Source organism: Alosa sapidissima, chromosome 9, assembly GCF_018492685.1.
Source record: "Alosa sapidissima isolate fAloSap1 chromosome 9, fAloSap1.pri, whole genome shotgun sequence".
In the NCBI taxonomy this organism is placed as follows: domain Eukaryota; kingdom Metazoa; phylum Chordata; class Actinopteri; order Clupeiformes; family Clupeidae; genus Alosa; species Alosa sapidissima.
In genome coordinates, this window is record NC_055965.1 from 27,050,772 (window position 1) to 27,066,035 (window position 15,264).

General features: G+C 40.9%; 2 protein-coding genes across 2 annotated transcripts; one reads left to right on the top strand and one right to left on the bottom strand.

Annotated features, from left to right (window-relative positions):
- The first annotated feature begins 1,308 nt into the window (after positions 1–1,308).
- On the top strand, positions 1,309–6,822 carry LOC121718503 (GTPase IMAP family member 8-like). The gene is made up of 6 exons (XM_042103515.1): positions 1,309–1,353; positions 1,681–2,368; positions 2,457–3,152; positions 3,299–3,326; positions 4,837–5,115; positions 6,711–6,822. Exons 1-6 carry the CDS (start codon positions 1,309–1,311, stop codon positions 6,820–6,822), a joined length of 1,848 nt encoding a protein of 615 aa, XP_041959449.1.
- Positions 6,823–9,659: 2,837 nt separating this feature from the next.
- LOC121718504 (B-cell receptor CD22-like) lies at positions 9,660–14,229 on the bottom strand. The gene is made up of 6 exons (XM_042103516.1): positions 13,944–14,229; positions 13,552–13,812; positions 12,865–13,131; positions 12,218–12,317; positions 11,589–11,643; positions 9,660–9,914 (listed from the first exon to the last, which is right to left on the bottom strand). Exons 1-6 carry the CDS (start codon positions 14,227–14,229, stop codon positions 9,660–9,662), a joined length of 1,224 nt encoding a protein of 407 aa, XP_041959450.1.
- Positions 14,230–15,264: the final 1,035 nt, after the last annotated feature.

Below are 15,264 nucleotides of genomic sequence, written 5' to 3' on the forward strand. Positions count from 1 at the left end.
GATCAGGGGGTTGGGGTTAATCTTTGGGGTTGGGGCTGAAATGGCCTTCACTAGTTAACTAGTGGGCATTTTGGGGCACACTAGTAAACTAGTGACACTTTTTGCACCTCACTAGTTAACTAGTCGAATGGAAATTGCCATCACTAGTTCACTAGTGGGTGTTTTGGTGCACAGTAGTAAACTAGTGACACTTTTTAGACCTCACTAGTTAACTAGTGGGCATTTGTGTCTTCACTAGTTAACTAGTGAGCAGTTCTGCCTTCACTAGTTTACATGTAAGTGTCACACTGAAGCCACTAGTTTACTAGCTAGAGTACCTTTGGCCAGCATGTTAACTTGTGTGCCACATGCAAATGTTGTGTGCGGGATTTCGTGAAATTCTGCACTGTGATTGGTTATCATGTTCTATTTGGACATAGGGAGCCAATAGAAAGCCTCAATTTCCAGAATTCTTCACCTCCTAATTTGAATTCTGCGCCACTAGTTGACTAGTGTGAATTTTGTCTTGAACTAGTTTACTAGTATACATTTCTGACCTCACTAGTTAACTAGTTTGGACAAATGATGCATCAACTAGTTAACTAGTGAGCCTACTGCCATCACCTAGCTAGCTAGTAAGCCATTTATGGTTCACTAGTTAACTAGTGACATTGACCTACTGCAACTAGTTAACTAGTGAGGTGTTTTGCCTTCACTAGAAAACATGTGCACATTTTTGGCTGTCACTAGTTAACTAGTGAGACCCAAACGCCTTCAACTAGCTCACTGGTATGCATTTTGGCCTTTACTAGTTAACTAGTAGACATTTCTGGCTCTCACTAGTTAACTAGTGAAGCTAAAATGTGTTCACTAGTTAACTAGTGAGCCTTTTTGCTCCCACTAGTTAACTAGTGTGCATATTTTGGCCCTCACTAGTTAACTAGTTCACACAAACATGGCTCACTAGTTAACTAGTTGACAAAAATGGCTTACATGTACATGGCAATTATGACTGATATCAAGATATCAGAATAAATGCTCAATCGGCTTGCCATAGGTAAGAACATATATTACTACTGACATTGGGTGGCGTGTTCCTTTAACAACCAGCAGGCATTCAAAACATGTTAACTATATGAAAAAGTTGGGAAATGTGTGAAATGCAAATAAAAACAGAATATATTCTAGAAATCTCGTAAACTCATATTTAGCTGTCAAAAAGACACAGACAACATATCAAATATTAAAAATTACAAATTTGACAAAATATGTTTGTTTTGAATTTGACACCAGCAACATATTTAAAGAAGTTGGGACGGAGGTAACAAAATGCAAGAGCATCCCAGGGAGCCAGAGTCTCTTAGAAGTAAAGATGTAGATAGATGTATTTATTACTCTGTGTAAACCTGTGTGGACAAATTGACTGAGGTAACGTGGAAAAAGGTCCTGTGCTTAGACCAAACAAAATCTGCAACTCTTTTTGAAAATCATGGACTCATCTGGGCTAAAGAGAAGAGGGCATTTAAGAAGCTTTAGTCTTTTGTTTTGTCATCATTATTAATCATGATTGATTCATTTCAAAACATGACATGAATTAAATATTTTTGTAAATCGTTTGACAGGCCTAATAAATATGTAAACAAACTCTAATTCCCAGATTCAAACAAAGTCTTATTCTCTGTCACCTATTCCCCTGCACAGAAACTCGTTCGGTTAGGCATTGTGCTGCTTGGATGTAAAGGGGCTGGGAAGAGTTCATCAGGAAACACCATCCTCGGCAGAGAAGAGTTTCAGCCTGGACAGCGATCTGCTGTTTGTTTGAAGAGACAGGGAGAAGTAGCAGGCAGACAGGTCACTGTGGTGGAGGCACCTGGATGGTGGAACTATTACCGTGTGATGTCCAGCTCCGAAATGACCAGAAATGAGATTGTGCTCTCTCAGGGATTGTGTGGTGAAGGTCCAAACTGTTTCTATGTGGTGTTGCGAGCAGACGCCTCTTTCTCAGAAGCACACAGGGTATCAGCTCAGGAACATGTAAGTCTTCTCAGTGAAAGAGTCTGGAGTCACACTATGGTGCTGTTCACCCATGGAGACTGGCTCGGAGACACAACCATAGAGCAGCACATTGAGAGTGAAGGAGATGCCCTGAAATGGCTCACTGAGAAATGTGGGAACAGATATCATGTCCTCAACAATCACAACAAGGATGATAAAGATCAGATCAAGGACCTTCTGGAGAAAATAGACGAGATGGTGGCAGGAAATACAAGTCGTCAGTTTCGGATGGACTGGGAAAGAGTTCAGAAAGTCTCACACTGGAAGACAGAAGTGGAGAAGAGAGCTGAAAAAAGAGTGATGAAGAAGAAGAAACATACTGGGTCTTCCTCTGGTAGGTGATTTGATATGGAATGCATAACTAGAATTATTATGTAATTGCTGCAATTACAATTCACTGCAATTGTTGTCTCTCTTAACAGGAATAAAACAGCTGCCATCACTGAGGATCGTTCTTTTGGGTACAAAGTACCACGGAAAGACCTCAGTAGGAAACACCATCCTTGGGAGACACGAGTTTGAGCTGAGAAGAACTCAGTGTGTGAAGAGACAGGGAGAAGTAGCAGGCAGACAGGTCACTGTTGTCGATGTTCCAGGATGGTGGAGAAGCACATTCATGAAGCACTCTCCGGAGCTCATCACACAGGAGATAGTGCTCAGTGCATCCCTGTGTCCTCCAGGACCACATGCCGTCCTTCTGGTCATATGTGTGGACATTTCCTTCACAGAAAAAGACAGGACCATTGTTCAGGAACACTTGGAGCTTCTCGGTGAGAGAGTCTGGAGTCACACCATGGTGCTGTTCACCTTTGGTGGGTTTAGAGAGACAACCATTGAACAGTACATTGAGAGTGAAGGAGAGAGCCTGCAATGGATCATTGAGAAATGTGGGAACAGATATCACATTTTTGACAACGAAAAACTGGATGAGAGCATTATGCGTACACAGCTGCTGGAGAAGATTGAAGAGATGGTAGCTGGAAATGGTGGATATCATTTTGAGGTTGACAAAACTATTCTACAGGAGGTGGAGGAGAGGAGGAGTCGCCTTGATACAAGAGTGGAGAACAGAGAGACAAAAGCTTTCAAACAGAACAGGACAATTGAATACGTCATGGGAAAAGTATTGCATAAATAATGATGTTAGCTACATTTTAGCAAAATTACAATTTAAAGGAAATATTTGTAAAGTATATTCATGCATGCACACATATTATGCATTACATTAAAACAAACATAAACTGTATAATGGTTGCTTTTACAGGTGGAATTCAGCCTCTCTCAGAGATCAGATTATGACACTGTGATCAGCAGCACCGGAGCGCCACAGGGAACTGTGCTCTCTCCAGTCCTGTTCACCCTGTACACATCTGACTTCTGCTACAACACAGAGTCAAGCCACATGCAGAGGTTTTCTGATGATACTGCAATTGTGGGGTGTATCAGGGACGAGCAAGAGGAGGAGTACAGGAGCCTGGTGGAGGACTTTGTGCAATTGTGCAAACTCAACCACCTTCAACTCAACACTTCAAAGACCAAGGAGATGGTGGTGGATTTCCGAAGATCTAAGCCCGCTCTGCTACCAGTCTCCATTGATGGGGTCAATGTGGAGGTGGTAAGCACCTACAAGTATCTGGGTCTCCACCTGGACAATAAACTGGACTGGTCAGCCAACACTAATGCACTCTACAAGAAAGGACAGAGCAGGCTGTACTTCCTGAGGAGGCTGCGGTCCTTCAATGTGTGCAGCAAGCTCCTCAGGATGTTCTATCAGTCTGTTGTGGCCAGCGCCCTCTTCTATGCAGTGGTATGCTGGGGAGGAAGCACAAAGAAGAAGGATGCTGGCGGACTTGACAGGCTGGTAAGGAAGGCTGGCTCTGTAGTGGGAGCTGAACTGGAGTGCATCACTTCAATATCTGACAAAAGGACCCTAAACAAACTGATCAACATCTTGGACAATGAATGTCATCCTCTCTACAGCACTATCAAAAACCAAAAGAGCTTGATCAGCTGGAGACTTCGCTCACTGCCATGCACAACTGAAAGGCTGAGGAAGTAATTGTTCCTAGGGCCATTGAACTGTTCAATGCCTCACTAAAGGGAAGAGGAGAGATAGACTTCTCTGCTTAGTCTGTCTGCCTCTCCACCCTCTCCATGTCCATGTTTTTTGAGTACTGACTGCCCACTACTGCTTACTACTGTTTTACTATTGTACACAGCCTAATGTTTTCACTACTATTTTACTGCTACACTGTTTTTCATGCTATCTTAGCACACATGATCAATGGCTGCGGTCAGGCTTCTGATACAATACTGAATGAATGAATGGCTATAACCCTGTTACCTTAACCTGTTCTTGCACTGACATAGTTTTTTATTTTACCTTGTCTACATTACACTTTACTCTCCTATTTGTCTATATTATTTATGCTGGTCTCTAGGCCTTACTCTTGCACTGTTGGACTAATGTTGGACTACTTGTTGCACCTTCACCATGACACTCACTCCCTTTAGCACCTCACCAGTCCCGGCCCTGTCACTACAAGCGTCTTATGCTTGATCACCCTCAAGCACATTGGACTTTCTTAATTTAACTTATATAGTGTATTTAGTTTTGTTAGTTTTCTTATCTGTCTTATCTTCTACTGTCTTTATTGTACAGTGGAGTTTAGTTATATGTTTATACTTATACTTATGTTTACCATTTCTGCTGTAAGTGCATGTTGTGTGTTATGTCTGTATGCTACTGAGACCCTTGAATTTCCCCTTGAGGATCAATAAAGTATCTATCTATCTATCTAGATTCATGCACCTGCATTATGCTGAAAAAACAATACAACTTACACAGCACAACAGAGAAGACTTCCTATCAGGTGTAACACTTCAGTGTCAGACCAAAAAGTGGAACTGGGAAGGTCGAGAGGTCACTACAGTTGATGTTGAGATGTTTCCGAGTACGAACACTCTAGAACAAATTAAAACAGAGTTTTTGTCTAACCTATCAAGCCCACAGGCCTTCTTGCTGGATGTCTCCATTGATATGAACTTTACTGAGAAAAGAAAGATGGAATTTCAGACACACTTTAAGCCAGAGTGCGAATTACCCCACCATAATTGGGGGGTACTGCTCCTTCAGTTCTTCTATGGCCATCATGGTCCACTACCATACAGTATCAATCCCCATCGTGATCGCCAAGTGCAACATGTGTTGTGCAACACACATACAAGGTCTAAACATGCGACAAACTGATAATCAGTAGGCTATACAGAATATCTCATTGTTATTATATATCCAAAAGAGAACTGTTTTGATCAGCTCTCAAAAGTTAGAAGTTAAGTGCACTGAAATACCATTCTAATAGTAAAAGTAATACCTTTACAAGAAGCCTATTGCCTATTTCATGAAATATTGATTTGGTTCATTTTTAGATTTCATAAGACCTGGAGGTAAGACCCAACCCTCTCATATACTGTACAGAAACCAATTTTCTATTATAGTCTATAGTAGTCAGTATCAAATCAACACAATTGTGAAACCTGAGCAATCTTTAATGTGATTAAGGAGCATACTATGAAAAACCATACTACCACAGAAGAACTACAGAGCGGTAACCTACAAGAATCCGATAACCAGAACAAGCTGGGTATCATCAACACTACAGTATCCTACTGTACAAATGAGTCACATACAGTACACACATGCACACATACACTTTTCCTTTTCCTCATAGTGTCTCTGTGAATAAAATAAAATCCTAGTTTCATTAAGATAGTATCAGGGTTCTCAGATGAAACTACATTTATTGAATTAAAAATATTAAATAATAGAATCTAAAAACAATAGGCCTACTAACCAATTAAAAACAAATTCAATGCATGTACTATTTAGCCTAGGCTACTTGGCTCTTTTTATGTTTCCACAGGTTTCACTGATGTTATAGGCTTAGCTACATCAGACCCTCTTGTGCATAATATAAAAACAACACAGGATCTGTGCCAAACTAATTTCAAAAGGGCACAATAATTTATTAAAGATAACATTAGAATGGACACCTAGGATATGGACTGGAGTTCATCTCCTTGGAAATGCCAATCGATTTTACTTCACCACAATGTAAAATAATAATAATAAATGATTTAAATAGAATGAATAGAATTATCTTGCTGACTAACCTTGGTAACTAACCAAGGTCCACTTTACTAGCCTCAGTAGGTAAGTAGCAGGTAAGTAGCTGCCGGTAATTAAATGTATGAAGACGTGACATGAGCTATGAAGATCAAAATACGTGAAGGCTGTAAAATAGCACATTTTCAACACGCTAGACGTCTGCTAGCAACTTACATTTACACATGCACGTCAGCAGCAAACCGAATTTAGCCTACTGGAGGAATCTACCTAGCGTTTTGTCATTCAACGTTGACATTTGCTTGAGAAGTTGAAGTCGTTCGTTCTCTATCTCCGTTGCTTCTAGCGCCACGGTGGTTAAAAAGGGTACGGTCCATAATAGGGGTGTCTGAAATCGCTTTACATTAAAATGTCCCTACAGTGAAAATATGAGTTGACTTGTATTGTAGCCAACTGTAATGATATTTTTTCACAATATCAGAAAAAAATATCTGACCCCCCAAAACTGATATTCCTGTCTCAGGGGTAACCCCCTGTAATTCGAACTATGCTTTAAGCTTCTGGGGAACAGAGTCTGGGATCGAGCCATAGTGTGGTTTCAGTCCTCTCGAAACCTGTTGGAAGACTGGAGCATTGAGAAGCACATTGAGAGGTGTGTGTAAGCACATTGGTTATGTGTGTAATCTATAGAATCTAGCTAATGTTTTTTTTCTCAGTTAATGCTGGATAGGTTATTTCATTATTGTATGTAGATGTTAATTTTTAATCGCTGCATTATACATTTATTTAACAACCAAAAATAATGATAACATTGGGGGCTTGTGAGCCTTTCAAATGACTGAGGTCCAAAGTTGTTCTCTTTGAAGGATGGGTCTGAGTCATCTACTGATCTGCACCGGTTTGTTCCAAATGCTCCTCAAACCAAGCCTCACAACAATGTAATTTTGAAAGCCTGTATGTGACAACCAATCAGACTAGGCTATGCCCTACTGCCGGTCTCATAGGACTCCTCATCACTGCTTGGCACTGTAATGTTGTAGATCTTTCCTGATTTGAGTCCCAACGTATTTACGTTTGATACATTTGTGAAATGATTTTATCTGTCTTTATCTGTGTTTAACCCTGATTAATCGCTTCCTATAATGACCTGTGACCCAGTGCAGTTCTAGCCACTATAAAATGAAGGAAACAGACAAGAAAGCACTACTTGCCTAGAATGGAACATGTAGAACCCGATTGACGCAAAGTGCGTCAAAAAACACACCCTTTCTTCTCGGTTACATTGCTCCGCGACTGTTCATCACAACGAGATTAAAACCTTATTTTATGACAGAGAAGAAGTGGGGCTTTCCAAAGAGACTACGCACTTGTCTGTACGATCAAGTATGAAAAAAAAAAAAAAACATGAAATTAAATCAAATTGCATCATATTTACAGTCTATACTTCTCTGCGTTCACCTGCGCACCCATTACTCTCGTTTGAATTACTCGCGAACCCGTGATCGCATAGATATGGCAAGCATATCAGTTGAAAGAGGAGAAACAGGGCTATCCATTGGTACCATGGATATTGATCTTTCTGGCTTATAAAAACAGACGAAGTGACTGCAAAATATTAACGTCATGTACACAAACCAACTTGCACACCCATTACTCTCGGAGTAATTACTCGCGGACCCGTGATCGGATATATATGCCACATATGTTAGATGAAAGAGGAGACACAGAGCTATCATTTGATACCAAATACATCCTTCTGGGTTATAAAACAGACGAAGTGACAGCAAAATAATAACTTCATATAGCTGGACTTACCCCACGTTTTTGTCTGTTTTTGTGGCAAAGCATGTTTATAATCCAACGCTATCGTGTGTTTCTCTATGGCAAAACATGTTCATAATCCGGTTTTGAGATCCTAGCAAATTCCTGCATGGCATCCAATTCAAGGCTCACATTGCATCCCAATTTGTTCAACAAAGAAACACCTTTTTTGCCTTTACTTTGTTCATGGTAATGCAGTAAAAAGTTGAGAATCATCATGAGTGCATACACCATAGTCACACATGCTAACAGGCAAACTTGGGTCAAGTCAGGTCAGATCAGTTCGTGTCACAGATATGGAGCGCAGAATGGTCATTTTTCATCGCTAAATAAAAAATGGCATTTATTTCTGTAAATCACACACCACATATTTCTGTAAATTGCTCAGCCCCAGAGTATCCCTCCAACATGGCAATTATATTGCCCGTTTCAGGACAGTCTGCCCTACACACACATGAAATGCATGTAGAGCTATGAGCTTGCTGTGGTGAGATACAGGTCAAAATATAAGAATTTTTATAATATGATTTTTATATTTAAATTATTTAAAAATCAAAATAAAATCAATGCTAGTACTAATACATGAAATGATCTGGATAGCCTAGACTCTGCTGAAAAAAACAATATATAATATGTGTGTGTGGCACTTACAATGACCAGAATAAATCCTTATGAATAAAGGTAGTGAAAATGCCCTAAAAACAGCTTAGGGTTCTAAGGGTTAAAAAAAGAAAAACAAAAATAGAACTGGACAGGAGCATCATTCTTAGCATTTTCTGCAATAACGTGTCTTTGTACCATAGGAGTTCATCAAGTCTGAAATATTACCTCTATGCAAACCATTTAGGAGATTACCCAGAGGTATGAGCTAGCACATCCTTTGGTGATGATAATAAACACAGCTAACAGCCAGCCTTGTCACTCCTAGTCATTTGCTACAAACTGAGAGGCTATGCTGATGCCTGCACCCAATAGTGAAAATGATAATGAAAGTGACTTTGGACTTTAAGTTCTATGATATTGGTTATTCAGTGATTCACTCATCGGCACTCAACATTTTTTTATTATTATTGAAATATGTTTTAAAAAGATGATCAAAAACTGACGCATGAAATAATTGAAATGAATGAATCACAGAGTATGTAATTAATTAGACAATTTTTTAGTCACTTAACTGCCCCATACCTCCAGTCAGGCTTTCATCATAGTAGGCTATTGAAACTGCTCTAATTAAGGTCGTAAATTACATTTGCCTGAATATGCTCCCTTTTGGCCAAATTTGTCAAGAGTACAAGGTGGCATATCTTAGCTATGCAAATGACACCCAGATATACCTTGCACTCATCTTACACATCCGTCCCATTGAATCAGTATGTCTTTGTCATGAAAAAGTGCATGCCGGAATGAAACATAATTTCTTACAATTAAAAAAAAAATCAATGCTAAAATAGTGATGTTTGGAAACAAAGAGGGAAGATTGAAAGTCAACGCCTTTGATTCTCAGGCATTTGAAACTAGACACTGTGTCAAAAACCTTGCTGTAATAATGGATAAAAATCTTATTTTCAAGGATCACATCAAAACCATGACTAAATCAGCATGTTGGAACCCATTGCCATGATCAGAGAATTTGTGTCGGATTTATAGAAGCTGTTTTTTTCTCACTGGCTTTAGAGGCTTAGAGGTTCAGGCTCTGATAAATTGTATCAGGTTGAGTGGTGTTGGGGTTCAGACTCTGGTAAAATGCAACAGGGTGGGTGGTGTTGGGGCTCAGGCTCTGATCAATTGCATCAGGTTGGGTGGTGTTTGGGTTCAGACTCTGGTAAACTGTAGGAGGTTGGGTGGTGTTGGGGTTCAAGCTTTGGTAGAGTGAACTCATCTGGATGGCACCAGAGTTTCCTTCCAGAGGATCATTCACATAGTCCACATAATCCTATGACACATACAAGAAATATATATTTCTCAAAGATAGACTACTTACATGTATTCAATTAACTTATATCCAAAGCATCATACAGCTCACTACAAATGTATATTCTCAGTATACTGATTTCCTTGGTGTCTAACGGTTTCCACACAGAGGGCCAGATGCATGTACATTTGCGAGCGTAGCGTTATCAGCGTCGTATTTATCAATTGTTCAATCCTTAGTGTAAACTGCGCCTTTCTCTGCCTTTCTCCGCCCATAAACGCAATTTACGAACATCCACAACTGAATGGCAGCACCTACATACAAGAGCAGTTGAATGTAGCGATCATGAAATAATACCATACATGATAAGATGTAAACAAGCAGGGAGATAATGAAGATCAGTAGTTCTACTCAAGTAGGCTATGGAAGATTGGTCAAATCTAGCAAGTAGGAAAGTTTAAGTGATTGACGTGAAAGTGAAAGTAAGACATTCGAAAGGCCAACGAAAGTTAAGGTTGCTTTTGGTAGTACAAATACTTTCACCACAAAAACTGGTGCTCTAAATAGCGATTCTGTTGTCTTTGAAAGGTTCTCTTATTGACGCATTGAACTGCAATTTGGATTAAGTAGTATAAGTATAAGTATATATACTCTTTTGATCCCGTGAGGGAAATTTGGTCTCTGCTTTTATCCCAATCCGTGATTGAAACACACACAGCATACAGTGTACAGACAGTGAGGGTAAGCACACACTAATCCTGGCGCATTGAGCTGCCTGCATCAACAGCGGCGCTCGGGGAGCAGTGTGGGGTTAGGTGCTTTGCTCAAGGGCACTTCAGCCATGCCTACTGGTCGGAGTTCGAACCGTCAACCCTCCGGTTACAGGTCCAAAGTGCTAACCAGTAGGCCACGGCTGCCCACCTATTAACACCTGCTTTTACAAGGCGGAAGTATTTAGGCGCAGAATAGACGTGCGCTTTCAGGAGCAGTCTTTGTAGGCTACATATTGCGGAATACATAATTAGGCGCTCTTTACTCTTCCCCTCCCATCTTTTTACGCTAAACTCCCACTTTCCCCTGGATCCTCCCATGAATGCATATGCATGACATGACAATCGCAATCTGCCACTTTCAGCTCCCGCGACAGGCAGTTTGCGCGTATACATCATTGCGGCCTGTTTGTACATACCTCGCAATGATTTTACACGCACATTGCGAAACAAATACGCCTGAAGTGGGCGCAAAAGCGTTAGTACATCTGGCCCACAGTCTGCATTCTGTCAACGCATGCCAGTGGGTGTTCCCGACGGTAGCTATGCAAATGACTTCAGGTATAACCGTAATTTGATTGGCTGGTGCCGTCTCTTCTTGTCCGTTGGTGCAGCAAAAGTTGAACAATTCAGTTTGGCAACGGATGACGTGAGCCCATGTAAAGTGAACGGGATGTGTCTCCAGCACTGCAACGTATGAAACTGTGTGTGGGAGCCGTCCCAAGCTCAGTATGATGTCTTTCCTCTCCACCAGCCACACTGCAGTGGTTTCTAAGTTATAAACATACACTATACTCCCACAATGTCTAAAACTGGCCATAATGGATATTAGGCTGCTAACATGCCTCCACACACACACACACACGCACGCACGCACGCACACACACACACGCACACACACACACACACACACACAAACATTTACCTGTGTGACATTGTCTGTGTTTCCAGAGTCAAAGGTAAACATTATTTTCTTCCTCCTGTGGGGACATATGACAGAAAGAGATTAGAAGTGGGATGACAAGAGGATGGGTCAGACTAGATGTCGTCTGACTCTGAAGCCTGCAATGTACTGTAATAGTGGCCATATTTCACCAAACTGACAGTACAGTATGGAGGATGAACTCATTTCTATTTCTCCATTTCACCATGGACGTTTCTCTTCGAAAGCCATTTAATGTCTAGTACTTTTGAAATTGAGAATTTTAGACTGGAGACCTAGCCTTTTACTCTACCTTAGCCAATCATCATCACATATGTGGTTGTCTCGCCCCCTCCCTTATTCAAAGAAAAAAATTTGCAGCTCCGGTGGCTGAGAGCTTGGTCGAATGAAAACAGCTTTAATGATCTTAATAGGCTCTAGTAGCAACACAGCACATTGTATTGTCAGTAACAATAACAGCGTTGTAACAATCTAAACTAATTAGTTAGATTACCCATTACTGAAAAAAGTAACGCCGTTTGTAACACCATTTATTTTTAGCACTGTTATTCCCATGACTGCACATGAATCACAGATTTTGCATTTTTTAAAAGGGTTTTTTGTTTATTTACCTCCAGATCGTGAGTCCAAGTCCAAATGTAATGAGGACTGGAGTCACAGCTGTTACTATGCCCCCGAGCACATACAGAGCAGCTCTCTGCCATCCATAGACTGAATGACAATAACAACACAATGTAGAAAAGCAACCATACATTAGATATACATTACAAAAATGGACCTTATAACGCTTTGCTGTGCACCAACTTAAGAGGTGGAGAGTTTGTGAACGGATGATCCAATTACACTTGGGGTGATTAGATGGCCAAATGTAATGAGCCAGATCAAGAATTGATAGTCTCTTTTTAATAAGCACCATGGATCTTTTATGGTCACTGTCAATCAGGACCTCAGTTTCACATAACATTCAAGGGAAGACAGCACAGAGGCCTGATGAAGCCTGAGGTCTGAGCACATTTTGGAAAAATGGAAAATACATTTTGGAATGGCAGAAATGTCATTTAATTGTGTAAATTAGTATGATTATCTCACGCTGTACCTTCCAATGAGACTTCTTCTCCTGTAGAGTTCTGAGAGGCCATTCTAATTTAATCAGTACTCATAGAAGCCACTTTAAAGTCAACCATCTTCCCTGTGCCCACCACCATAGCAATGCCATTTAACTTGGCAAACTAGTGTGATCAATCAACAAATACTTTACCTGCCAAAGAAACATCAACTACGGGGGAATTCTGAGAGGCAATTCTATTCTTGGCCTCACAGTGGTAAAGTCCAGCAGTGGTGGTGTTCAGAGTGAAGGTGATGGTCTCCGCCGAGCCTACTTCAGTAGTTTTATCTCGAGTCTGCCTGTACCAGGTGTAGTTCTCCACAGGTGGGTTGGCATCACTGCTGCAGCTCAGAGTCACAGAGGTGCCCTCAAGCATCTCACCAGAAGGGTAGACAAAAACGGAGGTGTTCTTTGGAGCATCTAAGAAAGATATTAGAGACAAGAATGCAAAAAGCATGTTTGTCCACATATATTAATGTTTTATATATATATATGTTTTGCCTACTCCCAATAGCCTGGCCACACCGGTCTTGATTCTCTGGTCATTTTATTTTTTCTGAGATATTAGTCTGGCATATACACTAACATTTTCCTCTGGCACAAAGGGTGCCTGGTCAGTCAGCAACGATAGGGAATGACAATATAATTTCAAAATCAAAAGTGGCTGTGGTAAATGGTATTATAGCAATGTCTGCAATCATAAGAAAGTGTAGTCGGAAGAATGTATGAATATGTATAAGCCAGTAGCATGGTTCCATGCACAGCCACACACAGCTTTGTATGGTATTAGTTGTGTGGTGCACACAGACCACAGACGTGGAACTATGCCAAAGCCCTTACACATAACATTAAGCTTTAATGGCAGAGATGGGAGGTCCTCTTGTTGTTCTAATGCACAGGTGTAGAGGCCCTCATCCTTCATCTGGATGTTGTGGAGTATCAGTTCATTGTTGATAGTTTGATTAAATGGGATAATCTCCCCATTCCTTCTCCAGCGTATACTGGACTTTTGTCTCAAAATGCAGAGGCTCTCACAGCTCAGCTTTACTAGTTGTCCTTCAATCATCGATCCAGAAGGTCGGACTTGAAGTGCTGCAGTGTCTTAGAAGAAGAAAATAAGAATGCATGTGTATTTTTGCAATCCATTTTATGAATAGATAAGCATTGAAAATAAAGAGCAACAAATTGACAAAAAAATGTTGTTTCCATCCTGTTTATGTTACCTATGTTACCTGTGACTACCAGCATGACAAAAGTTGATAGCCATCTCCTCCGTGGTGGATATGTTATGACTGTGACATAATAATGGCCGGCATCTGTGACTCTAACATCTCTCAGAGTCAGTGTGCAGTTGCGATCCATCTCTGTGCTGTAGTGCACTCGACCCTCATATAAAGGGGTCTGTAAGAGATCAAGACTTGTCCCGTTCTGAGTCTCTTTCTTCACCCAGTAGACTTCATAGATTCTGAGGCCAGGATGAGTGAAAGAGCAGGGCATGACCACTGATGATCCAATCATAGCACAGATACCCGAATGAGTCATAAAAACCACCACTTTCTTCCGATCAGACACACCTGAAATTCACAGAAAACATTTACTAGCAACGGTGAGCGTTTCTGGTGGAGTTCCCTGATACAGAGTTCAGAGAGGGTGTTGTGTCTGCGATTGGAACTGCACCACTAGGTGTCACTATGCTTCGTAATAGGTGTGGGACAGCATGTGCAAAGAAGTCTGAGTTCTGATTTGAAGCTTTGCTTACTGTGCTTGCTTTATAGATCAATGACTTTGAGTTAAATGTCACCCTCCCTTGCTTACTTGAGTTTATTTGATACATAGTCATTTGATACAGTCAATATTATTTAGATGACAAAGCATGTATCCATGAATGGCATAACGTATTATGATGGATATTGATTGATTGTATACTGATTGTAGACTCATGGTCTGTGTGCATGTGTGTGTGTGTGCGTCCATGCGTGTCTGCTTGTGTGGGTGATATGCTGTATGTGCGTGTGTTTGGGTATGTTTGTGTGTATGTATATAAGTATATACTTGTATACTCTTTTGATCCCGTGAGGGAAATTTGGTCTCTGCAATCTGTGAATTAGTGAAACACACTCAGCACTCAGTGAACACACAGTGAGGTGAAGCACACACTAATCCCGACGCAGTGAGCTGCCTGCTACAGTGGTGCTCGGGTAGTATGGGGCGCCAAATGTAACATGCCTTATTTCGTGGACAGAATGACTTTCGTGGCCTGTACAAGAAGTTGTGTGGAATCTTGTGTCAGATAAGGTCTGATCATCCTAAAGTCGTAATGGATGAACAGACATGATTTTGCAATTGAGGCTACATGCTCAGAGAAGTTGAGTCGGTCATCAATTACCACGCCTATAAGTTGCTAGTCTACTTGGGGTTCCGATCCATGCCGATCTAGCTGGGGTCAGTGAAGATGAGCCCTCAGGTGGGACAGATAGGTTAAGTGTTGTCCGCATAGCAATAATAGTCAAATCCATGGGAGTGAATGGTCTTACCTAAGGAAGAGGTGTAAAT

Excerpts from the sequence above, each read along its gene's own strand:
- LOC121718503 (XM_042103515.1), top strand. The coding sequence starts at position 1,309 with ATGCAAGAGCATCCCAGGGAGCCAGAGTCTCTTAGAAGTAAAGAT. Across the intron at positions 2,369-2,456 it reads ACATACTGGGTCTTCCTCTG|GAATAAAACAGCTGCCATCA; the intron begins GTAGGTGATTTG and ends CTCTCTTAACAG. Across the intron at positions 3,327-4,836 it reads CAGCCTCTCTCAGAGATCAG|ATTCATGCACCTGCATTATG; the intron begins ATTATGACACTG and ends CTATCTATCTAG.
- LOC121718504 (XM_042103516.1), bottom strand. The coding sequence starts at position 14,229 with ATGATTGGATCATCAGTGGTCATGCCCTGCTCTTTCACTCATCCTGGC. Across the intron at positions 12,318-12,864 it reads AGTTGATGTTTCTTTGGCAG|TCTATGGATGGCAGAGAGCT; the intron begins GTAAAGTATTTG and ends ATTGTCATTCAG. Across the intron at positions 11,644-12,217 it reads CTTGGACTCACGATCTGGAG|GAGGAAGAAAATAATGTTTA; the intron begins GTAAATAAACAA and ends ATGTCCCCACAG.